This window comes from Magnolia sinica, chromosome 1 (genome assembly GCF_029962835.1).
Source record: "Magnolia sinica isolate HGM2019 chromosome 1, MsV1, whole genome shotgun sequence".
In the NCBI taxonomy this organism is placed as follows: Eukaryota; Viridiplantae; Streptophyta; class Magnoliopsida; order Magnoliales; family Magnoliaceae; genus Magnolia; species Magnolia sinica.
In genome coordinates, this window is record NC_080573.1 from 140,220,109 (window position 1) to 140,247,726 (window position 27,618).

At 40.5% G+C, this 27,618-nt stretch overlaps 1 protein-coding gene across 2 annotated transcripts; it reads right to left on the reverse strand.

The window, feature by feature from the left end:
• Positions 1-24: 24 nt before the first annotated feature.
• LOC131221204 (uncharacterized) lies at positions 25-27,132 on the reverse strand. 2 transcript variants are annotated; one of them, XM_058216382.1, is made up of 15 exons: positions 26,949-27,132; positions 12,960-13,064; positions 12,791-12,859; positions 10,664-10,753; positions 10,461-10,544; positions 8,958-9,122; positions 7,735-7,922; positions 6,994-7,066; positions 6,389-6,442; positions 3,158-3,415; positions 1,828-2,034; positions 1,598-1,701; positions 1,365-1,509; positions 516-650; positions 25-414 (listed from the first exon to the last, which is right to left on the reverse strand). In XM_058216382.1, the coding sequence occupies exons 1-15, from the start codon at positions 27,045-27,047 to the stop codon at positions 238-240; spliced, it is 1,953 nt and encodes a 650-aa protein (XP_058072365.1). In that variant the 5' UTR covers positions 27,048-27,132; the 3' UTR covers positions 25-237. The 2 variants fall into 2 exon arrangements, with proteins under 2 accessions (XP_058072365.1, XP_058072374.1); XM_058216391.1 differs by lacking the exon at positions 26,949-27,132 and having other exon boundaries at positions 12,791-12,855.
• Between the last annotated feature and the right edge of the window lie 486 nt (positions 27,133-27,618).

A 27,618-nucleotide genomic window follows, 5' to 3' on the forward strand; every position in this document is an offset into this window, starting at 1 on the left:
ACCACCACCTTGTAAGGTAACATGTGAAACAAGCAGTTTACTTAAAATTTTCCTTGTACACTTGAACTGAGTGAACACAGTAACTTACAAATCCCTATAAAAGAAGAGCTTTGGTAATGTAATAAAATTATTCAGGAACAAGCCTAGTGTTAGCCTGTAAGGGCAGCCAGCTTGATTCTAGCTCACCCGCCAAGCAAAAATTTTAGTCATAGAGATTTCCTTTGCTAACAATACCATTTATTCATATCCAAACTCTGATGCACTCAAATACTCACCATGCTCCTCGAAATACTCAACCAAGCGTTTCAAGAAAGCATCATGACTTACAGTTTCAGTGTCGCACACAATGCAGCACTGCCTCCTAGCACGTGTCACGGCCACATTCATTCGCCTGCGTTCCCTTAAAAAACCCACCTGAAAAACACAGGATATATCCATTACCTTAACTTTTTGTATCCAACATAAATACCTAATTGCAAGCATATAATGTGATATGATATAGATATCAAGAATACCTCTTTCTTTGAGTTGGATCGGACCATGGAAATGATAATGGCCTCTTTCTCTCGACCTTGGAAGCCATCGACCGTAGATATCTCCATCTCCTTGAGCTTGTCTTCTTTGCTTCTCATCATCCTTAGCAAGACAACCTGCAGAAACATAACATGCCATCCAAAGTGTTCATAAATGGTGACAGAGAAGTGTCAAAGCATCCAAACAAACAAAATAGAGCTGCAGAAGACCATGAGGGCAAAGGTTTTCATTTTAATATTAAATATTTGAGAATGCCTCAATCAAAGATGCGAAAAATGCAGATAAGTCTTCTCATCAGATGAAAACCAGTACATTACCAAAATTCTGGAGTGTTGCATCTTATCAGTTGTTGAGTTTCCTTTCCAATGGTTCTCTTACAGGTTTTCTTCAAGGAATTATTGACTCCTGATGCATCCAGATGTGAATAGTGTCTTGACATGCACATTCCGTACATCTGAGGCCCATAGTTTGGTGGTCCAGATTGTTAATATAGTGGGCCCACCGTGGATAGAGGAGCTCCAAATCCCCCCATTGGGAGATCTCAAAGTCCTAACCCTTCAATTAGAGAAACTACAGAGAGAAAATTAAGGGAAAAATAATACAACCATCCAAAAAAAAAAAAAGGGTTAAAGTTGGATGGCTATGACTAAGATCTTCCAATATGGATGAACTTTGGGGCATACCCCATTAAATCAACAATCCTGACACTTGATCACCAAACCCAGCACCCCTGATCCGGGTGCATCAGGACCTGATAATCCTTCTTTTTCTTCACAATAAAAATTAAGCACAATAACTTGAAATTAAATAAGTCGGGGAGCTAGTTAGACCTGTGCAGCATAAGGGGTTATAATTCCAATGTCTGATGAAAGGACACCACTCTCAACCAGTCTCTTAGCATGGGCTATAGCAACGGCTGCCTCACCTTCATTCATAGTGCTGTCTTCTTCATCCTTCTTTTCTTCCATGTCGCACCTGAAGCAGATCAGATGGTGTCAACTTTCAAGAGTGCATTGAGTCAACAATGCTGGAGTAGTACTCAATACAAGTATACAGTATCTACCCTGCTATGTCAATGAGAATGAGGGTTGGTTCTGTTGAAGATGACTTTTGTACAGCTTCAAGGTCGTAGAGCATATGCCCAGCTACACTTGGATGCGCTTTGATCTGTAAGAAGCATAGGACAAAATCAGGTTAAATTACTTCTGTAGAGTGAGTATAACAAATGGCAAATTTGCTACTTGTTAATATAATAAAGCATTTTTATTAAGTCAACAAATAGATTCCAAGCACCTTACTATCATATAGCTCTTTAGATGACCAGTCCATAATAAGCTCATGCATGCGATACTGGACTGTGAGCATGGCCATCACTTCATCCCCATACAAGCTTGCAAGCCGCTCAAAGAGGGTTTTTCCAAGGCCCTTCCTCTCAGCTTCAACACTCTGTATAGTCGGGGGAAGCTGAAGATGGTCGCCTGCAAGTATACATCTTGATCCCTGCGACAATGGACACATACAGATAGCTTCTTGAGATGTAAACTTCTGCACAAGAAGATACCTTGTACAAGGAAAAGATTTTTTTTGACTGTAAATAACAGCAAGAAAAAACTTCATGATATCACAATTTTCTGAACAGGTGTTGATATCAACACCCACTCTGATTGATTTGGTTAAATTCACCTTCTGTTTTGGGAATTGAAGTAGAATTACTCGTTCAATTTCCTGAAAGCAAAGTGGGTGCAAGCAAATCAAAGAGGAAGAGTATACATAGCGGCTTCCTTTTATTAATTTGTAATAGGCAAAACAGTCAATGGCAATATGGCATGTCAATGTCTTCAAATGATTTTATCAATTTCATCCACTCCCCAAATAGAAAGGCCTCCACAAATACCTAGACTGGTCAGATGATTGCGTCTATTGACTCATCATCGTCATCTAAGCCTTATCCCAGCTAATTGCGGTCAGTGATTGCATGTATTGCCTAAAATTCAAATTTTCACATACATCTAACAAAGAATTTATCATACCATTTCCAAAGAAGGGACCTTTTCTATGAGTGTGAAATCTATTAATAGGAGGTGAAAATATAACAAGAACATTGCTTCAGAGAGAGAAGGGTACTGAAAAGAAAAGCCCAGATGACTCAGCATAAAACATGCTTACAACATGAGAGAACAGAAGTAGAAAATTAAGTACAATAAGCTACTGGCCTTTAAGGAGTTGTCTAGCATACAAATATCTAAGAAAAACAAGAAACAAGGCAACCGTAGGGGGGAAAAAACTTAGGATAATTTGTATAATACAGGAAGCACAAGAAATTATCCAAAGATACAAATATTATATGCTACTACTTATGAGGCCAGATCCAACACAAAGCTTTGTATGTGAAGCTTAACATACACAATGCATCCAAGTGCGTCTAGATGAGTATAATTCCTTTTAGAGCGCCTAAATATGTCCAAGTGCATTGCACTTTGATGAATTTAGACACATTTACATCATGTACTTTAATGGACTTAAATGAAACTTGATGCATTTTTACATGAAGCTTAATGTACAAGGCTTTGTATATTTGGATCCGAACTCTATCAAAATACCACGAAAGAATTACAGACTGCACCTTCAACAAAGCCATCCAGCATGCAACCTCGAGTGCCTGAGCAGCTTCATCAATAATCACCAAATCAAATGTAGTTCCTTCCAGTTTGTGGGAAGATGCACCTGTCAAAGTTGTCAAAACCACATCCGCATTCTTTATTACATCTGTGATTGCCAGCTGCTGCCTCTTCCTCTCCTCCTTGGCAAGGGTTCTAAGCTCCTTCCTGATGTCCCTTTTTGTATTTCGATCTTTGGTTTTCAGTAGCTTCCCATTCAGAACCTGAGAAACAAAGAAAGCAAGAACATATTCAATGGGACGCGAAGAGAATCTTAAGAGGTTGAACAAGATGGTGAAACTCACATATTAGCTTCTTTCAGGCATGCAGACCAATAGTATCGCTGTACGATGTTTAAGGGATGACCATCCATGAAAGTGGAATTATATGATCCTCAACCTGAAGATATGCATAGCATCTTGGGGCATTGAGCATCTACAAGTGGGGTCCATGACTCAGTCCCCACCATTGATCTGATGTGCCCCACAGGCCACAGTGGATATACAGCTACTCAAAGATTTCCTAGATAGGCATATCCTCACCATCCAATTGTTGGCCTTTCTGCGATTGCATGCAGGCGTTGTTGTACTTTCCTAAACCATCTATTTGCAGGCCACCAATCAAAGGGTTAGGAATTTAGGACTGTCCTGTGGTGGAGATCTTTGAAGGAACATCTATCCCATTGTTACCAAGATCATCAAACCCCCTATATTTTCTGTTTTGAGTTGCTCGATCCAGATTATAGGCAGATCCTAACCATCCAATTGTTGGCCTTTCTGCAACTGCAAGTGGAGTTTGTAGTACTTTCCTAAACCATCTATTTGCCAGCCACCGATCAAAGGGTTAGGAACTAGCTGGGGAGATTTTTGAAGCAACATCTATCCCATTGTTACCGAGATCGTCAAACCCCCTATGTTTTCTGTTTTGAGTTGCCCGATCCAGATTATGGGTCATTTGCAATCCGGATTGCTATTTTTCCCTATCCGAAATCGTTGTTCTACACTCATAGTGTTGATTAAGTTGTATTCTAGATTATAATTATAATGTACAGATTTATACTTTGATTTATGAAATAGCAAGCATATAATAATTACTAAGCATGCAATATCTAAAATTAATTATTATTATTTATTTTTTTAAGCACTCATCATTTAAAATTTAAATTAAAACATCAATTCGTAAATACAACTATATTGTGTATGCTTACTGGTATGGTATCCATACCACATACAAGAGAAACACCGATCTAGGTACCTTAGTTTATACAGAGTGGATCCTGTCAAATCAACAATATGGATCCCAAGACCATGGTCCCCATGTATACACCCTACATGCTCAAGGCCCAAAATTATTATGGAAATTCATAAGATTTGTCTTTATGAAATTGGACCAAGCATACGATGCACCTAATGTACAGTTATGCACCTATGAAGCATTAATCACATTATTAGTTTCCTTAAATCAAGATTAAAAAATCTGTTCAAACCTATCCAACTTGCTAGTTGAGCTCGTAGCACATGGCCCCTTCTAACAGGGAGACTCAGGTTGGAATCGCGCTGATGTACTAGTTTCGGTGCTGCCTGAACCATGGAATCCAGAAAGAAAAATCACAAACTCTAGGGATGTTTTGCCCAAAAAAAAAAAAAAAGGGTATCTGATCAAACACTCATTCGGCTATCATCTGGGTAAACTCTTCTTTCCCAAAGATGAGGTAAAGAACGAGTGACAACCTGGTCCTGTTACAGCTTAAAGCTAGCCTTGACTTGTTTAATCATCTCCTGAGAAAATTCAATTTGTTTCCTTATTTCTTAGTAATTAGATATTAACTTTTCATCAACTGCACCAAAGTCATGGAGCATATATCACATAGGAATATTACTATCAATTATTAAGACTTCAAAAGGATGTGGTCTGATTCTGAAGGCAACGGCTGGGCTTCATACCCCAATTCTTAAGGTAAAGGGCCATATTATCATATATCACACTTGAAATATTTAACTATATATTACAGTTTAGGAGAGATGCTGATGCCTACAAGAAAAACTAAGGGCCTGTTTCGTAGACAATTAAAAATCAGTTATATCAGTTGCGTATTAGAGACAGTTAATATAAATTGTTGGTTATATTTTTAATTCCTAACAAAAATAAAAAAATAAAATTGACCTCTAATGCATAATTACGATTAAATATAATGAGTAAACTCATTTTTAAGTGGCAACCAAACAGTTCTAAACATTATAAAATGCATGTTACAATGCCGTGCACACATCTTCCATAAGTTGTTGGATCAACTCATTGGAGTCACAATTTTCAGGCTAAACAAGTCAATTCTTATGCACTAGCTTTAGAAAATTGTCCTCAAACACATGGATTGAGTGACGGCTTCAACGAAGTTAAAGAACACCCAAAGCAAGGATAATGAGTTATGACATTGCAAGTGGGTTTCATATGGACATGAGCATTTCCACCAAAAAGTATTTGTAATCAAGGTTTCAAATTGGGGTATAGGGTATTATATCATTCACCACCAATATGGTCCCGTATTGCCCCCATATCACCCCTCTATTGGGCTGTTTCGGGCTGATATGGGCCGATACAGCTGTATAGTTCGCAGGCAATACTGGTATACATTGGGTGATGTGCTAGTTTTGGGTGATACTTTAAACCTTGCTTAGAATACTTTCCCTAAAAATACAAGTAGCAAACATGATAAAATTCAGGTGGACCACCAACAAATCACCTCAGGGCAATTTGGGCTTCAAAAGAGCTTTATTAGTGATTAAAAAAAAGGTGATTATCATCAATAAGGTATCATAGGATGCTCAATTTCATGAAACCATCTTGACCCAGCAAGGATACAGGTGTCGGCCACCTTTCATCAACCTGAACTGTACTTCAGGGCACCATCAAGGGATGGAATATGCCCTAATGTCTCCATTATCAGATGATCCCACAAACCAAATGAAAATGACAATTGCACGAATTGTCTGCATTTAACAGGGCCTGATTGGACAGTTGAGAACATACAATGGGAAGATTTTCAGGGTATCACTTATCTGCCATAAGGCCCCCCATATGAACAATGGATCCCTAAGGCAGGCCCACATGTAAAGTAAACGGGGCCAAGCAAATGGTTGATCAAACTTTTGTATTAAATCCACATTAAATATATCAGAAAATTTTCAAGTATTAATTACCTTCATTTCTTTGCGAATGTCATTTGCAAGAGCACTATTATCCCCTCGCAGAACCTAACAAGTAATTGACAATGGTAAGTATAAAAATGGAAGTCAGAATAAGGCACAAAAGTTCCTTGTTTACAGGATAAAAATCGAAGTACCATTAAAAATTCGAAGTGTTTACAAAAAAAAAGAAAAAGAAAAAAAGAGGGAGAAATGACTGAAGATTGAATTGCAACTGGGGAAGATCAGAGCTTCATGGAATTTTAGTCGTAGCCTATTTGCAATGAAGCAAGCATGAAGAAAAAATGTGACATTTTAGAATTCCAAACTCAATCTATGCAAAGCCCCCCATACAAGAAATTGTATACAACTCACGATTCACAAAATGGCAAGTGAAAACCCTGATCAGATAAATGGCAAAGTGTTGAAGACATGCAGATGCAATTATGAACCCAAATATCTGAATATTGATTGTTATTCAGTGAATTCTTTCAAGAACCATAATCACCTCGTCAATATTGTAACAACAACTACAACTTTACAAGCATGTTCAACAAAAGAACTCTTGTATCAAGAATCATTATCATTCATTATAGAAAGACAATTAAAAGCATCCCTACCTGTGCGTCAAGTGCGCTCTCCAATACCTGAGGAAGTAAACGTGCAGGATGACCCAATCTCACCAACTTCACCCTAGATGGAGGAAATAGCAAGTGCATGTGAGCAATACAACTCAATATTTCCAGCTCAAAGGAAACTGAAATGGGCACCCAATGAAAAGGTTTCAACAAAGTGAAATGCAATATTGACAAATCCAACACTGCGCCAGCTAAGCTAATTGAGAACTTGCTCCAATCAACAGAGAAAATCAACAAAATAATAACATCTGCAAACTGAATCCATTTAGGAAAGATGGAGCATTTCCTGGGTACTCAGTTTTCAAACAGATGGAAGTTGCAGCTTGGATCTTCATTATGACAACCCAAAAAAAAAACTCTGGTCTCTTAATAATGTAAAGAAAAGATAGGAAACAACTGCAACAAAGTTGAGAAATGCAAAATGGTTGTAGCGAGAACATGGAACAACGAACAACATGGTACACAGATGATACAAACAGGATCAGGTTAAAATGAAACTACTATATATTATTGCTGACTCCACTGGCATTGTAGAAAAAAGTCCCAAAGAAGCGCAGTAGGCAGACCAGAAAATGACAAAGCAACAGAATAGTGTCCAAAATGCCTGATCCAATTTCTTCTTTGACAGACAACCCTCTGGGCAATGCATGAAAGTTTCAAAAGACAACATTCAGCAAATATTTCTTAATAGAGGACATAATGGGCTTGGCAAGGCAATATTACTTGTATGGAAACAGTCTTTCGACAATGTTGTCGACAGCAATATTAGAAGCAGCACATGCTAGAATCTTTGATCCGCGTTTCACTTCCTGCAAGATAATTTCCACCACAGTTGTCGTCTTTCCAGTTCCTGGAGGACCGTGCAGCAAAAAAATGTCCTGGGATGACAGGGCCTTCGTTATGGCACCTTTCTACAACAAAAACAACAGTTCGTATTAATTGAGGGGGGGAAAGGAATGAATCATGGAAAGAACCAGTTAAATTTTCAAAATGTATTTACACAGAAAACAGCGACCTGCAAGCTTAAATAGTTGTGCAGTCCGCTGCATGACAAAAACATGTTGATGCTATTCAAGCAGTTTTTTGAAGAAAATTTTAGAAGTAGCTATTTTGAATAATCGAACAGAAAACTCCGTCAACATTTTGCAAAGTGGCCTCCACATTGAAGTTCTTTGTCAATCTACACATGCGATGCATCCTCACAAAGTGCGTGCTTGCAAAATGCACACCTAATTTAGTGAGCCCACAAGTGTATGAAGATCATAATAGCGTACGCCAGACTAATTGTGGATCTGAGTATGAATAAAGAAAAGAGGAATCACTTGACAGCCTGGAAAAGCATGGCAATCCATGCACACTTACGTACCTCAATCCAAACAGTAAAATCATGGGCAATGTTGTAGATGGGCGATAGAACGAAAATCAGATTCAGTCTTACCCTTCTGATGAACAGGCATTAGTCTATTGAATTTGGACCCTTATCATTTAAGCCAATCCAACAGTTAGCATTTAGTTTCAGAAAGTGTGAAGAGAAGCAGCAGCAGATTTGAGTATAAGAGATGGGAGGAATCCCTATCAAGATGTTAGCAAGTATAAACAGCTACTAAACAGGAGAGAAACCACAAGTTCAAAGTGTGAGCTCAAAGCAAGAACAGCTCCTGGGCAAAAGATTCTTGCAACTGTTGGCATCATCCGGTCAATGTGACTCTATAGCGGGCCCATGATTTGGACAGCTTGGATTGAGGTACATGCATACCACTTTTATGGTGGTTATATGCATGCCTATGGATTATCATGCTCTGACTAGAGTATCAATTAATTCCTCTAAAGGATTATCCGATTCTTAATCCTTTCAAGTAACACATGGATAGTAGTGGTGGCGTTAAATAGCATGATGCCATTTGCTTAGAAACCCATACAATAATTGTAACCAATGTATTGAACACCTGAGAATGGTCAAGGTTGGAGTTAAATGATGCAAATGATACAGCCTTCTTTGACACGGTCGGGCACTTCTCTCCAAATAATACAGGAATCAAATCTGCAGCAGGTCCTTTCTGAACACCCTTACTTAGTTGTACTAAGGCATCCTTCATCCTACGATAAGTAACCTACATAAACAATTGATAATTGAGAATTAGAAAACTCATGATAACAAATTCTATATCAAAATATTCCAGAATCAAGCAAAGCAATATTCCTTGCCCAGCAGTTCCACCTTATTATCTTGAACTGCAAGGCATATATACTCTATATGTATTCCAATATCTAATATGCTTCTACTGTCATTATATGACACCACCACAGTTCGGGCATAGCTGCATCTCTCATATGCCATGCACCTCTAAAATATATGATATTAGACACACACACACACACACACACACACACACAAACACGCACGCACGCACGCACACAGGTAAATGTATATGGGAATAGAGATACAACTCTCCATTTACCAAAATCCAGGACACGGATAAGGAAATGAGTATCCCATTCGTAATATGCCACTTGTATTCAGATTTATGACTTTTGCTTGAACTATTTGAGCTATTATGCTGAATTCCTTGATATTCTTTGCCTTTCAAAGAAAAAGATATTTCTTGATTAATCAGTCCAATTTGGTGCAAAAATCATGAAATCTCATCATATTTGGTGCAACCAAATGCCACCTTAAGCAAAATGATGGTTTAGTCTTTCTAGCTTCTGCCAACTTAAATGGAAATATCAATCCCTAATGTATCCGCAGTACCACCTTCTACAATATGAAAATAACACGTTTTGGGATTTTAAAACATGGAAAATGGAATACATTAGGATTCAGCTAAATCAACAAGCATCTGGCATGATTATCAGTATCATGACCCTACACGATACACCAAGCATATAAAAATATTTTGTTTATATGCTTTGAGCTGCCAACACTGCTGTTGCAAGGTGCATGTCGAAGATACTCCCTAGCTGCCTTCAGCAACTAATGAAGAGGAGTGCTTGAGATTCCACACAGGCAACCCAAGAACGAGTAAGTTACACAGTGGGTCAGCACTCAGCACTCTGTAATCCATTAGTTATCTATACATGGATGTCTTTTTCAATAATTTTTAAAGTATCTTTAAATGGTTCTCTCATGGATCTAGTACTTTTCAAATCTAGAACAGCATCAAATTTTCCTGAAGTTTGACTTCGAATTTTACGCAGAGAAGTATTATGCACGATCCAATGAATTTTCTGTGCTTAGAGTAAATACCTGGCAGACAATAGATAGGTAAAAGTTTTATCAGTTTATGTTAAACATGAAATCACTCAAACACAATGCCAAAATAGTATGAGATGCTTCTTCTTTATGCTATCTAATTATCAAACAAGACAATAGAAGAGAGAGAGAGAGAGAGAGAGAGAGAGAGAGAGAGAGAGAGCAGCCAAAGTGAGAGCAAGATATGAAAGCCTACCTCATTTGCAACCTTTTCAAGGCGAAGCGGGTTGTTCAAACCATCCTCCGGAATATCATCAAAGGCAACGGTGATGGAAGAGTCCTGTTCAACATTATTAGCAGATTACTGCTATGAGGATGAATACAAGATTCTTCTGTTACTGAAGAATATGACAGAGTTATGAATGCAATCACTCAACATTTCGTGAAATGAAAAGGTACCTTTAGACGATAAACCACACCTTGTCCAAGGGAAGCGGATCCTAACTCAGCCTTGTTGGGTTTTAGAACAACTACATCATGAGGTCCAAACTGCAATCAAGACCCAAACAGTTCAGCTGCCTTCAAAAAGGGAGAAACTAAGGGTTTATATGGATACACAATGAATTGAATTGCAAACATTCAATATAATCACAAGGAAACAAAAAACAGAATTAATAATGACATTTTCTAGCATATATATTGATGAAGTATCCCTCAAATTGTAGTTACATTCCTTCAAAGTGCAACTAGAAAGTAATGCAATTGCAATTTATAGCCTACTCCCTCAGGCCTGAGGAACTGTTTAGATTGATGGAACTCAAAAAGTATATGAGGAAAGGAAAATATCACATCTGAGGAAAACTGTGGAAAAGAATCCTTAAATAACATGTTTGATTTAGCATACATGATTTCAATGGAAACATGGAATAGTCAATGCTCAAAGAGTGAGAGTTGTCTCTCCAAAATAGTGGAAATCTCATTTCTTAGTTTTAGAGAGTAAAAGGAAATGGCCCTTTTCTGGGGGAAACAGTAGAAAGGAAAACACATTTCCTCAGTTCTCTTTACTTTTGCAAACATGGGGAACTGTCACATCAGAGGAATCAGTTTTATTTCCTCTGTTCAATCCCTTTTTCCACCAATCCAAACAGGCCCTTAGACTGAAAATGAAAGAAGCTACAATTTAGTCATTTCCACCTTAATGAAACTACCTATTGCAAGTCAATTCAATATTGCATCCAAACACAGCCTATATGAGCAGGAAAAAAAAAAAAAAAGGCCCAACAATAGCAACGTCTCTAGAGCTTCATAAAAATCAAATTGATAGAATCAATGAACGAGGAATATAAGAACAGAGATAACAGATCCCATTGGCACAACACCACATGAAAATTAAAGAGATTCATGTGCAACATCAATCAAAACAAATAACTTGACCGAAGATATGTACCACCAATCCATGCTGGCACTTCATACCAACTCCAATCTCCTCCACAATCCACACGACAAAAAAAACAAAGGAAATGAAAAGAAATTACAGCACATTTTTTTTTTTTTCTTTTGGCATCATTGAAGCAAATTTCATTGGATTCAGAAGTCTCTACAGAAATTGCCTTACATTAAGAAGTATACAACAGCATGGTTTGCCTCATTATTACATGTTTACATTCAACCCCCTAATTTGACGATCCAATTAGTTGGGATAAGGCGCAGTTTATAATAACATTCAACCCCATAATTTGCTAACTGATCATCCAATTTTTTCACTCCTCATCTGATACAATGGAAGAATTTGGTTAATCCTAAGCCAACGAATTGGATTCATAGAATCACCCATGATCCAAATCATTGTTTCCAGAACCTCTGTGAGAAGCTGCACTACTGCATAGCCTTTACTCCATTCCAGAGGGTCTATAACTCCACTTCACTCATACAAATTTGCTAAGCTGAGCCCACTTTCATGGCTCGTCAATAGAAATCTCCAGCAAACCTACCAATCTTGCACCTACCATGCTACTCCCATCAATTCAGTTTTAGCCGATCATATGCTGCCCCTTCTAACCTTTCATAATTTATCTCCCATTGCTAGTGAAGCTACGATAGTTCAGCTGCTTGGGTACAGAATTCTCTTCAGGGCATGCCAAAATAGTCAGCCTTTCTTCAGAGACCTTGCTGGCAATGCCCCTAATCAATGTCTAAGGTTCTCATGATTACAATAAAGATTTTTCCATTCCACTCCTTCCATACAGGACTGGAGTCAATAATTCGATGAAATATAGGGTCTGAAATTCTTTATACATCCAGCATTCCTCATGTCTGATGTGAGTCAAATTAACGTCGAATAAACACTGACGTGGAACATGTATATCTTTTGTGTGGAACTCTAAGATGACTTCTAGCTGCAACAAATTCTTATCGATTAAAATATCCATGCATATCAATCTTTAAAGTGAGTGAATAAATGCAGTTCAAGCATTTGATATAACTTATCAAAATCATCAACATTTAGATATTAGAATATAGAAAAGAATAAGAACATATTTATAAGATAAAGCCACAATATACCTATTTATTGGTCAGTATATTCACCTTGTGGGCAGGAAGTACATCTCCCTTGGTAGATTGAAACTCAAGAAGAGCTTTCCCCATCAGCCCTGTCTAAAATCAAAGCTAAATTAGCAATATAAAAAGGCAAGAAATTCAACTTAAAAGAAAGAACACTCTAATCATAGAAATGAACTAAATCCACATCGAGAACCTCAGCATTTGTGCATTTCAGATTAAGAATTGTGGAGCCTCTCTTCTGAGCTGTATCCAAGTTCCTTGACGAGCCTGAACTTATGGATGCTGATATTTCAGCTTCCTGATCAGTTGAAAAATGCAAGTAAATAAGATATCAGAGCACCTGAAAAATAAACTCAAGATATACTCATGAACAATAGCAGTAACTTTACACGTGAAGAATGGGCTAACATTTACACAAGGATGTCATCGAATCTAGAATATTGTAACTGAGATGCATTTTCCCTCTTCATTTCAAGATCCTTAAATAATCATTTGGATGCTATGGATGGCATCGGGTGGGAGATTCTCAGCAGAATAATGGGTTGTAATTGATTGGTATTAAGGAAACACCTTCCAAAACAGATGACAGCAAGATTAAGTCAACAGATGACAGCAAGCTCGATTCCATTCCATGATCTGAGGAATTTTATTCATTCACTCCTTTCCATTCATGTAAAGATTGTAATTATAGCTATACGCTAATCTCTCCTATAATTTTGTCAATTCCTACAATTACTCTAGGACATAATTTTATAACATCTGTAAACTGCTATATATATAGAATTCCTCTCGACAGCAAAGGCACGAGAGTTTCCATCGTGTGAGTATTATTTTTTATGGTATCAGAGCAAAACCGTGACCTCTATCTTTCTTTCTTTTTTTCCAAGCTCGATCCCATGGCCTCACCCAATACTCCTACTAACCCTGCAAGCATCTATAGTCTGGTTACAATCAAGCTCACCAAAGACGACTATCTCCTTTGGAAAACACAAATTGTCCCCTACTTGCATGGCCAATGTCTGTTTGGATATGTTGATGGAACCATATCTACTCCCCCACCAACCATATCCAACCCCGATACAGCCACCTCCACCTCTGCCCCCATAGAAATTCCTAACCCAAAATTCAACTCCTGGTATGATCAAGACCAGGTTGTTCTCAGTAACTTGATATCCTCTCTGTCCGAGGGCATCTTGGCTCAGATGGTAGGTCTCTCAACTTCTAGAGAAGTATGGGTTTCCCTTGAGAAAATGTTCTCCTCCATCTCTTCAGCTCGAGCAATTCAGACTCGCCAATTCTTGGCTCTCACCAAGAAAGGAAATATGTCCATTTCTGATTATTTCTAGAAAATGAAATCCTACTCCGACACCCTTGCTGCCATTGGACAGCCCTTACAAAGTCATGAGTTCACTACCTACCTTCTTGGAGGCCTCGACACCTCCATGGTGACTTCCATTTCAACTCAAGTCGACAAAATGACTTCCGAAGAGATGTTTAACCATCTCCTCAGCTTTGAGTTATGCCTAGAGCAACAACAATCTGCTCTTGACGCCACAGTAGGTTCGGTGAATGTGGCAACCCGGAATGATCAACACAATCGTGGTGGAAAATCCCAACAAAACCAACGTTCATCACAGCCTCAACAATCCTACAGCAATTCCAACTCCAAAAGCAGAGGTCGTGGTGGACGTGGGCGAGGAAATTCAAATCAGAGTAACCCACCCAACCCAAGACCATCTTGCCAAGTGTGCGGCAAAACTGGTCACACTGCCATACAGTGTTACTATCGGTTCGATCATGCGTACCAAGGTGCCCCTCCAACCATGACAGCATACATGACCTCGCCCTCATCAACTCCGGACACAAACTGGTACCCTGATACTGGCTCAACAAATCATCTCACAAATGATTTACAGAATCTCAACTTACACTCGAAGCCATACCATGGAGGTGATCAAATCCACGTCGGCGATGGGGCAGGTAAGCCTATAAAGAATATTGGCTCTGCCACTATATCAACTCCAACTCACTCTTTCACTTTATCTCAATTATTACATGTACCACGGATTAAAAAGAATTTGATATCTGTGAGTCAATTTACGAGTGAAAATAATGTTTATATTGAGTTTCACCCATCTTTCTTTTTGGTGAAGGACGGAACCACGGGGAGAATTCTAATGCGCGGCAAAACTAAAGACGGCCTCTACTCCTTCCCACCATCAACTACACTAACAACATCTCACCAATCGTTCCTCTCTCACCGCACTCCTCTTGATGGCTGGCATTGTCGGATGGGCCATCCATCTTATCAAACCATTCGGCAACTCGTCTCCAAGTTCTCTCTACCACTCTCATCAAATAAAACGGCGGGTGTGTGATCCACTTGTCAACAAGGAAAGAGTCATCGTCTTCCATTTTCTGATTCAAAGTCTATTTCCCATTCTCCTCTTGAATTAATTTTCTCTAATGTATGGGGTCCATCCCCTATTATGTCAACCATTGGAAATAAATATTATGTCTCATTTGTTGACCATTTTAGTAAATTCACATGGCTCTTTTCCATACCCAACAAATCAGATGTGATGCAAATTTTTCATTCCTTCCAAAAACTAGTTGAATGCCAATTTGAAAGCAAAACAAAAGCAATACAAACGGATTGGGGAGGAGAATACCGCTCCCTCCACAAATACTTTGACAAAATTGGCATTCAACATCGTGTAACTTGTCCTCACACATCACAACAAAACGGGTCCATTGAGAGGAAACACCGTCACATCGTTGAAACGGGACTCTCTCTTCTATCTCACGGCAGTGTTCCCCATGCCTATTGGGATCAAGCATTTTTAATGGCAACGTATCTCATAAATCGTCTCCCCACAACTCCACTTGGTATTTCACCATTTGAAAAACTCTATAAACATGCCCCCAACTTCTCACAACTTAAAATTTTCGGGTGTGCTTGCTTTCCCTACCTCCGTCCCTTCAATCAGCACAAACTTGATTTTCGCTCAAAGTGATGTGTTTTCATTGGTCTTAGCAACATGCATCGTGGATACAAGTGCTTGGACATTTCAAGTGGCAAAATATTTATATCCCAGCATGTTATATTCAATGAGACCATCTTCCCATTTGCCAGCACATCACACAAACCCACTCCCACCCAGCCCTTATACAGCCCAATTGTTGCTCTACCTTTTCCCCTCAACATCAACGACACTCACTCATCCTCCCATGAGTCATCTCCTTATGCCAACGACATGTCCCCCATTACCTCACATCTTAATGCAACGACGTCGTCCCACTACAATCCATCCAATCACATGTCATCTCCCACCTCAAATGACTCCCCTGTTTCTGGTTTGTCACCACCTTCCCCTGCTCTTCCCTTAAACATGTCCACCACCCAACCGTCAATAGAGCTTGCCGCTACTGCAGAACCTCAGGTATTCCGTTCCCACCAAATGACCACACGGTCCCAGAACCACATCGTGAAACCAAAGGCCTTCACTGATGGAACAGTCCGCTACCCACTTCCGCAGTCTTTCTTTGTTGTAGGTGGTGTTCCTGACTCCCCCATGCATTATACAGAAGCAAGCAAATACAATGAGTGGCGCAATGCAATGGATGACAAATTCACAGCTCTTATGAAGAATGGCACCTGGTCTCTAGTGCCATCACAACCAAACATGAACATTGTCGGCTCCAAGTGGATTTTCAAATCCAAACTCAATGCCAACGGCACTCTCGAACGTCGTAAAGCACGGCTGGTTGCAAAGGGGTACCACCAACAGCCCGGAATCGACTTCGACGACACATTCAGTCCAGTGGTCAAGCCCACGACTATCCGGCTTGTTCTAAGCATTGCAGTCTCCAAACACTGGCCAATTCATCAAATTGACATACAAAACGCATTTCTTCACGGGAATCTATCGGAGGAGGTATATATGCATCAACCTCTTGGATATGTTCATCCCAATTTTCCTAATCATGTATGTCGACTGCACAAAGCACTCTACGGCTTGAAACAAGCCCCACGGGCCGGGTACCACTGCCTGCATGAGCACCTTCAATCACTAGGCTTTGTCAACTCAAGCTCCGATACTTCTCTCTTCACATTTAGGCAAGCTTCGGTTACTCTCTTTGTGCTGGTATATGTTGATGATATAATAATCATCACTAGCTCCACCTCGCAAGCTATATCTAAATTGATCTCCGCCCTCGCCAGTGAATTTGTTGTTAAAGACCTGGGTGTTCTAAGTTTCTTTTTGGGCGTTGCAGCTCATCACGTGAACGAAGGGCTATTCTTATCTCAAAGTCAGTACATATATAATCTTCTCAATCGCACGAACGAAAATGCTCGATTGCAAGCCTGTCTCTTCACCCATGTCTTCATCCAAGAAACTATCACTATTTTCGGGTGCTCCATACTTAGATCCCTCTACCTACCAAAGCATAGTTGGAGCCTTGCAATACTTGTCTTTGACACAACCTGATATCTCCTTCGTTGTAAATAAAGTGTGCCAATTTATGCACAAACCCACTGATGAACATTGGACAGCGGTGAAAAGGATACTATGTTACCTCAAGTTTTCCATTAATTTTGGATTACTCATTCAGCCTAGCATGTCTACACAGCTCTCAATTTATTCCGATGCCGACTGGGCCGGATGCCCCGACGATCGGAAATCAACCTCTGGTTTTTGCATATTTTTTTGTGACAATTTAATCTCATGGAGCTCTAAAAAGCAACCGACTGTGGCTCGATCAAGCACCGAAGCTGAGTACCGAACAGTTGCTCATGCCACGGCTGATTCTATTTGGCTCCAATCTCTACTACGTGAGCTCGGCATTTTTCTTTCCCAGCGCCCCGTTCTCTGGTGTGACAACATAGGGGCAACCTATCTCATAGCAAACCCAGTGTTTCATGCACGTACAAAACACGTGGAAATCGACTACCACTTCGTTCGTGAAAGAGTTCAGCAGAAATCATTGGAAGTTCGCTTTATATCAAGCAAGGACCAATTAGCCAATGGCCTCACAAAAGCATTAGTCTCTACAAGGTTTTCCCATCTTCGGTCCAAGCTCAACGTGTAGCCTTCCCCGATGAGCTTGCAAGGGCATATTAAGGAAACACCTTCCAAAACAGATGACAGCAAGATTAAGTCAACAGATGACAGCAAGCTCGATTCCATTCCATGATCTGAGGAATTTTATTCATTCACTCCTTTCCATTCATGTAAAGATTGTAATTATAGCTATACGTTAATCTCTCCTATAATTTTGCCAATTCCTATAATTAATCTAGGACATAATTTTTATAACATCTGTAAACTGCTATATATACAGAATTCCTCTCGACAGCAAAGGCACGAGAGTTTCCATCCTGTGAGTATTATTTTTTAATTGGTTACCAAGCATACACAGGTTGTGTCCATAGTCCTGTGATGCATCAGGATTGGAAGTGGCCTAGATTGAGTAAATGCAATGAAAATATCATCTTGGTTCTAAATTTATCAAAGAAACACAGCCTAACAATATGATAGCACACTTCATAAACTTCCCACATCTACATAAATCATGTCGATGCACACTTCCTACAAATAATAGCTTATGAACAGTATTATGACAAGGAGGAAAACTTGTGTGATGGAAATAAGTGGCAACAGAAAGCTTATAATGCATATTTGTTAGCTACCAATGCATTTATGATCTTCTATAGTTTGAAAAAATAATGAATCTTTATACTTTGAATGATTGTGAGCAATTAATTGGACTGAAACAGAGCATATGGAGTGCAATTTCAGTAGCAATAGCAGTGGGAACAAGGAATTAATTAAGATTGCAGATCAAGAACTTTCCCAAAATGAACCACTTTTGATATCTTGGGTCGATAATTCATGAGCATGAAAAGATTGAGTTGGCGAAAATGCTGCGACAGCAGACGAAACCTCGAAATCCAAATGGACGCCAGCAGATGAAAGACATCGTCGAAGGAGACGAAGATGGAGATCTAGGTGACCCATCGGAGGAAAATCCAATCACTAACTCTGATTCAGAAAAGTTTCGATTTCAGGGTGATTCAGGGGATTGGCAACGGGTTTCCTCTCACAAAGGAAAAGGGATTCAAATAGATAGTAGGAGAAAGGTAATTGCATCCTATCCAACCCTATTTGTTAGAAGATTTCCTCAAGGATGGCTCCCAATCAACTTATCTAGAGTTTTCGGCCATGTGGGAGCAGTCATGGACGTCGTGATGCCAAGAGATAAAACCATGGTCTCTACAGAGGATTTGCGCTAGTTAGGATGAGCTCCGAGGAAGAACTAGCAAGGGCAGTGCAAATGCTTCATGGCGAAAGCTTCGGTGGCATGAAGCTTCTAGTTCAAAGGGCAAGATATGGCCCAGACCACATTCAGAAGAAGGGTAGCTCTTCCAGTTCGTCCTCAACTATAGTGAAACATCCTCATACTCGCCCTCTTCAGAAGGAGGGCCCTTCCTTTAAGGAGGTGCTTCTCAACCCCTCAGGGTCATCAAAGTTGCAAGACCCCCAAAATCCCAACAGAAATGATCGTCAAATCGGAAAAGAGGTAGGAACGAAGAAGCAAGTCCATCCGATAGAGAAAATGAAAGACAGAGTTCTCAGTATCAATCAGGAACTCCTGAATCGATCAAAAAGGGACCTGCAAGACACCTTAGTGGTGTCCATTAGAGAAGGAGCCTCCATCTCTCAAGTGCGGAGATGGATCGATGAATGTTGCGGTATCAAACCAGAGAAATATATTATTAAACCCATAGGCTATAATGATCTTTGGATCAAGTTGTGCCCTGGCCTGAACCCAGATATATTGCTTATAGTAGGAGTCTGACATTTGGAAGGTCCGGTTATCAAAATTCAGAAATGGGAGGAGTTTTCTATATTCGAGAAGGAAAACGTGTGGATTCTCCTCTGGGGAATCTCTTTGGAACTGTGGTATGAAGAGTTCTTCATCGACGCGATATCAGTTTTAAGCTCATTCATAGAACTGGACTCCAAGACGAAGATCAGAGAAGAAGTGGCTGTGATCAGAGCTCGGGTAAGAAGAACAAAAGGGGATCCTCTGCCTTCCCAAATCCAGGTGTCGGTGGATAATAGAACGATCTCCCTTCTAGTTCAGCTAGAAGCATGTGGTGATCCTTCCCCTAAATGGGCTGACCTCTGGAGAATAAAAGAATCTCCATCTTCTCTTCCTGCCTCTGACCCAGTGCCGATGGAGCATGAAGGAGTTCGCATTCCATGCTCCCGGGGAGTACAGAAAGAGAGCCACCGTCAGCCAGCTGTTCGTAATTATGGAGATGGCAGTCCTCGGTCTTTTCACAAGACGCGTGTCGACCTAGCAGGCGATCCGTTTGCCGCTGTCGTAACTCGTGTAAACGGCGTTATCAAAACATCTACGTGGGCGGACGACATGGAGCCACATCACCATGTCCCCTTTTTAGGATCGAGAGAACTAGATAGCCTCAATCTCAGTCAGTCGCGGCTTCCACGTGGCAGGCTCAATGGCGATATCAATGGCTCGGGGGATACGTGTGTCAGCCTCAGCAATGTTCTCGATGGTTTGGGTATGGTTCACATCACACCCGTCAGTTCCGATCCTGATTGGTCGGATGCCTCGGTAACCGCTCAACCATTCAACCTCAACCTTTCTCTCTTACCCGAGCCAAGGTCCAATCATCGATTGATTCCTGCTTCTAATCCAACACCAGACATACACCTTTCCCCTCGCTTTACTCCTCTAGCCTTTTAAAGACCCCCATTCATCCAGGGGATTCGGGGCCGAGGGGTCTCACTCTTCTAAGAAAAGTCGCTCACCTGATCGATCCTATCTCTCTTCCCACTAGGAGTGATGAAGTTATGGAACTCGACAATCAGTCTTGGTCGTTGAAGAACTCGGCTACTCTCACTTCCCCCACCTCTTCTCTCCTTTCCTCTTCTCGGGCTTGGTCAGATCTTGCGCTAATCTCTCTTTTTCAGGACGATGCTAGAGATGGGATCATAGAGGCAAAACCGTTGCAGGTGTGGATTGGAAAATCTTCAAATCAAGAGGAGAATCAGGCCAAGTTATTGGAAGATGCCCAGTTTAGATCCAAATTGATAGACACAATTCAGAAAAAGAAGTGGATCAGAGACGCCATCAGACATGTTGGAAGATCCATCGGCCTATCCTTTGGAGATCGACCCGATGATTATATTGCTCTATTCCAATGTGTGGAATCCCAAGGTAGACCCCTTCCAGTTTCGAGATCTCCTAGAAATCGTCTTTTCAGATCCGCTAGCAATAAAGAGATCTAGTGTAAAGATTTGAACACTGCTACGCTTCAAGGCATCAGTATAGAGGCTGATATTTAGGGCAGACGGGGCAGGTCAGTTTCTCAATGAAGGTTGTTTCGTGGAATGTTAGGGGAGTGGGGTCTAAACAGAAGAGGAGGCTTATCAAATACTCCTGTGGGAGAAACAGTCTGGATGTGGTTTGTTTACAGGAGAAAAAGGTCCGTTAGTTCAGTGGTTCTCTGCTGGGAACTATCTGGAAGTCCAGAGATACAAAATGGGTAGCTCTAGATGCCACTGGCAATGCTAGAGGAATTTTGCTTACAAGGAACTCGGTTAGATTGGACCCTCCTATCGAACTGGGTTGGGTCTTTTTCGGTTTCAGTCATCCTACAAGATCTTTCTTTTGATTTTCGGTGCCTCATCTCTTCGGTTTACAACCCCAATCTTAAAGTCAGCAGAAAGAATTTCTGGGAAGAGCTTAGCGATATTAGACAGCGTTTCTCTGGTCCTGTATGTCTAGCGGGAGACCTCAATATGATCAGATCTGTTGAAGAAAAATCTCATGGCAATAAGTCCTCTCTAGCTATGAGGTCCTTCTCGTCCTGGATTGATGATCAAGATTTGGTAGATCTCCCCCTCCTTAGTTCCCGATTCACATGGACCAACGGGAGAGCCTCCCCCTCTATGTCAAGACTGGACAGATTCTTGCCGTCTCCTAAGTGGTTAGAAGCTTTTCCCTCTGTCTCTCAATGCGTTCTTCCGCGTACAACGTCATACCATTTTCCGATTCTACTTTTAGTTGACGAATCCAACTGAGGCCCGAAACCTTTCCGGTTTAACTCCTCCTGGCTTAAGATCGAAGGATTCAGACTTTTGATTGCAGATTGGTGGGGTAGCTTTAAAGTGGATGGTTTTGCTGGCTTTAGATTATGCTCTAAACTCAAACTGTTAAAGGAAAAACTAAAACAGTGGAAGCAAAAGGATTTTCTCAAAAGGCAAATGGAAACGGATTCGATTACGTCTCAGCCCCTACAATTAGATGTTGAAATTGAAGATGGGGTGACATCCTTAGATATTCTATCCATGAGAATTCAGTTGATCCAATCTCTATCAACTAGGGTCCTTGAAGATGAGATTTCCTGGAAACAAAAATCATGGGTGAAATAGATTAAGGAGGGGGGCAAAAATACAAAATTCTTTCATAGCATCGCCAGTATGTACGCCAGAATCAACAAAATCAGCAGCATAGTCGTTAAGGAGACTCGTATTGAAGATAAGGATCAAATTGCGGAAGCGGCAATCACTCATTTCAGTTCCATCCTCAAAGACAATGGCTAGGACAGACCCCCGGCTGGATAACCTGCAATTAAACTCGATCTCGTCTGCAGATGCCTCTTCCCTTGAGGCCCCTTTTAGTGTGGAAGAAGTGAAAGCGGCGATCGATTCGTTAGGAGGAGATAAAGCCCCAGGGCCGGATGGTTTTCCTATCTTATTTTTCCATTTTTTCTAGGAAGTTATTCAAGTGGACGTTATGGCTTTCCTGAATGAATTTTTCAATAGAGGCAGACTTTCCAAACAACTTGGAGCTTCCTTTATAGCTCTTATCCCTAAATTCTTGGGTGCGGCAACCTTTAAAGACTTCAAGCCGATCAATTTACTTAGAGGCCCCTACAAAATATTGGCCAAAGTTCTTACTTGTCGTCCGATAAAGGTGATTGGATCAATCATTTCAGGTAATCAATGTGCTTTCATCCCGAGTAGACAGATAACCGATTGAGCTCTTATAACTAACGAATGCTTGGATTCCAGGCATAAGTCTAGTGCAAAATTTATTCTATGTAAGTTAGTTATTGAGAAAGCCTACGATCACGTTGAGTGGGCGTTTTTGCAATATATAATATTGCGTATGGATTTTGGTGACAAATGGAGAAGATGGATAGGCGAATGTATTGGCTTGGCCCATTTCTCTATTATTTTAAACGGATCTCCGAAAGGTTTCTTCAAAAGCTCGAGAGGTCTGCGGCAAGGGGATCGTCTTTCCCCATTTCTCTTTCTCATGGTGGGGGAGGCCCTCTCCAGAATGTTGCATAAAGGGCAAGACTCAAGTATTCTAAGAGGTATCGGTATTAAAGGCATGTCTTCTCCTATATCGCATATCCAGTTTGCAGATGACACTTTGGTTTTCAGTGAAGCTTCTCAGGAGAAAGTAGACAATCCGCGCATTATGATCAGGTGTTTTGAGGCGGTCTCAGGCCTAACTATTCGGCGGCGTCCCTTCCGTCATCTTTCGTCAGTCTCCCTCTGAGTATTGGCACGCTCCCTAAGTCCTCTTGGGAAAAGGTCATCAATAGGTTTGATAGTTATTTGGCAAAGTGGAAATGTCGGTTTTTATCATTGGGAGGTTGCCTTACTCTCATCAAGGCGGCCCTTTCTAACCTTCCCTTATATTTCATGTCCTTGCTCAAATGTCATCCCTCTATTCTGGCTTCAATTGATAAATTGAGACGGGATTTCCTTTGGCATGGCAAGGAAGAGAAAAAGAAATTCCACCATGTCGACTGGAAATTGATTTGCAAGCAACCTCAACATGGCAGAGCAGAGGTTAAAGATCTAAAGCTTGTGAACCGGGCTCTCCTAGGGAAGTGGACTTGGAGAGTAAGCAATGAAGACAAGAGTCTTTGGAATCAAATCATTAAAAGCAAATACGGAAGATCCGCGGGCGGCTGGTGGACCAAAGACTTGTCTCGTTATAGGGCCTCCAACCTTTGGAAAGGTGTTCTTTCAATGAAAAATGAAGTGCTTAAAGGTATCGGTTTTCAGCTTGGAAAGGGGGATAATATCCTTTTTTGGAAAGATATATGGGTAGGTGACAATCCTTTGAAAGATAAATTTTTGAACATTTTTCTCCTGGCTCCAAATCAAGATATTCACGTTGCCGACTGTTATTCTGTTTCGGGAAGGAAAGTAGATTGGAAAGTGGAGTGCGGGAGGAATCTCCAAGATTGGGAGATTCAGGAATACGCGGACCTCCTTGTTTGCATCTACTATTCGTCGCCAAACCCATTAGCTGAAGATAGTCTGATTTGGAGGCTGGACAAATCTGGTAAGCTCTCGGTTAAATCCCTATACAACGAACTGGATAGTTCAGCTCCAACTGATGTTCTTCTGCTCAAACATCTCTAGAAGTATTCGGTTCCTCCCAAGATAAGTGCTTTTGGCTGGTTGGTTGGTAAGAAAAGGAATTTGACGGTGGATAATTTGAGAAAAAGGAGGATGCCCCTAGTCAATATTTGCCTCTGCTGCATGAAGAACAAAGAATCAGTTGATCACCTCTTGCTTCATTGTCCTTTCATTTATTCTATTTGGTCTGATTTTTGCAGCCGCTTCAGCATCAGTTGGTGTCTCCCTGACTCAGTAGATAAGCTTCTCAAGGTGTGGCACAGGGTTAGCTTAGACAAACATAGATTGCGACTGTGGAGAATGGCCATTCTCGCCGTCTGGTGGTCAGTTTGGGAAGAAAGAAATGGAAGATGCTTCAGGGACGCTGCAAATTCTGATCACGTTGTAGCCTTTAATGCCAAGCGTCTTATTTTAGAATGGGCTATTCATGTAGATTTTCTGAAGGGTTATGATTTTCATTTCCTTGGAGTCTAGTGTTGTCTGCTTTCTCAGCAGACTTCCTAATCTCTTCCCTGTTTTTTTGGCTTCTCTTTTAATACAATTCTCGTGACTTCTTAGAAAAAAAAAAAAAAAAAGAGATTGAGAAAGACATTGCCCATAGAATTCAAGCGGAGCAGAAGAAATGGAGATGTGCCGCTGGAGTTTTATGTGATCGTTGTGTACCACTCAAATTGAAAGGGAAATTTTATAGATAGCTATAAGACCAGCCATGCTTTATAGAACAGAATGTTGGCCAGTTAAGGAAGAATATGTTTATAGGATGAGTGTAGCTGAAATGGGGACGTTGAGATGGATGTGGCAAGACAAGGATAGAAATAGAACCCAGGAGTAGCTACAATAGGTAATGAAATGAGGGGAAGCGGATATAGATGATTTGGTCATGTGCAGCGGAGACCAAGAACCGCACCGGTTGGAAGGAGTGAGTTGGTACAAGTTGAAGACTCTAAAAGGGCAAGGGGAAGGCCCAAACGGATGTGGATGAAGGTAGAAAGAATTAACTTGAAGACCTACGGCCTAACTAAAGTTATAACCTTTCATAGAGCGGAATGGCGGAATAGGATTATGTAACCAACCCCAATTTGTTGTGATAAGGCTTAGATGATGATGACTAATCGTTCGCAAATCATTAGATTATTCCCTCTCACACCTCAAAGTTTCAAAAGAAGTAAATGGATGGAACAATAGAAGCAATGGCAATAAACTAGAGTTTGTTTTCTTGTTAGCAATACGCAAGCCTACTACAAAGTCATATAGAGCCAAAGAGCAGCAAACATTCTCTCGTCACATTGACAACATTGCATGCAAACCATGCAATATGAAACCAAGGTTGCTTTCTTTTTCTTTGAACAGCAATGAGGATTTTATTAGGAACCAATCAAAAAGCATATAGAGGAAAATCTTCAAAAAGAAAAGGATGACAAGAAATCATCCTATAACCCCCTCTAACCCATTGCATCACCACAAGAAGCATTTAGCTCCTCCTCACAACATCCTACAAGGACTTTGATTCCCAACGCCCATTCTATCACTGTATCCTTAGCTTGCTGAGAGACTTCGGAGGCCTCTTCCAAAAGACCTCGCTTGCAATGATTTGGAAAATTCCCAAAAAGATCATTTCACTTCAGCCATAGAAGAAAATTCTTAAGAAGTTAATTAAAGAACGTGAGCATCAGAACCATTCATTTGGCAGCCTGGAATTTAAATGTCACTAGGGAATTTGGATAAATTCCCTGAGAAACAGATTCTACCCATCATGTTTGACTACTGGGAATGTAATTCTAGAGAATCCAGAAATTGCGATTGGGTACTAGCAAAGGAAGGGACTGTGCAGGTGAACTTGTAGGGAAAAAAATAACATTAACAGAAAAAGTGACAGTTTGGGTGGGAAGCTATTTCCATGGAATCCACAAGCCAGCCTCTAGCTAGGAATCCAAAAACAGGCTTTTAGCTGGATTTGGATTCCAGGAACCAGGAATTTGCCCCCAGGTAAAAGTTCCATTTCCAACAGTGTACTTTCCCAGGTTACCAAACAACCCCTTGTGATGAAAATAATAATAATAATAATAATAATAATAATAATAATAAAGAAGAGAGAAAAGAGGAGGAAGTGGGAGAAGCTCGGGAAGAGGTGCCAAGGAGCCCACAAGAGGGCAGATTGAATTTCAGAACAGTGTAGCACACGTGTGCGAAGCCCAGGCCATTCTCAAGGTGGGGCCCACTGCAAACATCCCTGGTCCAGAAGTCAGGCCGTTCGATTTTTTCATTGAGTATAGACTATAGAGAACTAGTAGAATCTCCGCCAAGTAATAGGGCGGCGTGTTTGGATGCGCAATTGAATTGAATTTCAACCGTAAGTCTGTTAAAATGTAAATCACCAGAATGTAATTTCTCTCCCAGCATTCAAATTGAGATTCTGGGCTCCCAATTTCCATATCATTGCTTGAAAGAACGAATAGAGAGAGAGAGAGAGAGAGAGAGAGAGATCACTGGTTTTTGTCGTTTCATATCGATTGAATTCTCTCAGGCATCCAAACGCCGAAGAGAGCGAGAGAGAGAGAGAGAGAGAGAGAGAGAGAGAGAGAGAGAGAAATCATTGGTTTTTCTCGTTTCATATCGATTGAATTCTCTCATGCATCCAAACGCCAGAGAGAGAGAGAGAGAGAGAGAGAGAGAGAGAGAGAGGGAGAAAGAGAGACCTTTTCCATGTCGATGAGAGGAGTCATGATGGAAAGAAATTGCTGGAGAGAAACTGGAGACGATGAGAAGCTCTTGTTGCTTTTCTTTCCTCCATCCATCACTGCAGCACACCTCTGGGAGAAACTACTTCAGATATTGAGCTGCTCTTTGGCCTTTGAGACTCTACAGCTTTTAAAGAAGAGGTAAGAAAGAGCAGGGCTGGGGTTTTTGTGTTTGGAATGATACATCCCGGTGCACTGCAGTAAGATACGTCCGAACTTCTAACCTTTTGAATTCAGATCATGTTCCAGTGATTCCAGCCGTTTGATCGATATGTCTAGCTTTTTTGTGGTGGATGGACATCCAATAAAAGCTCTCAATTGCATTATTTCAACCCTATGATAATTTAGCTGCTTTTGCTTTCGACATGAACGGTTACCATTCTCTTTGTCTGATGGAAGGATTGAAATATATCAATATGAGAGTTTTTTCGCTCATCCCAGGTCCAAGGTGAGCCATATCACTTAAAACGGTTTGGGTTAGTGAAAAAACACAAATCCAACGGTTAAAGCCTAGGCATATCTTATATACAATACATAGATGTAATTTAGCAAAAGTGTGGCTTTAATATTCCAAATTAATGTATTGTGATATTTGACAGGATGAATGTAATAATCCCACTAACATATA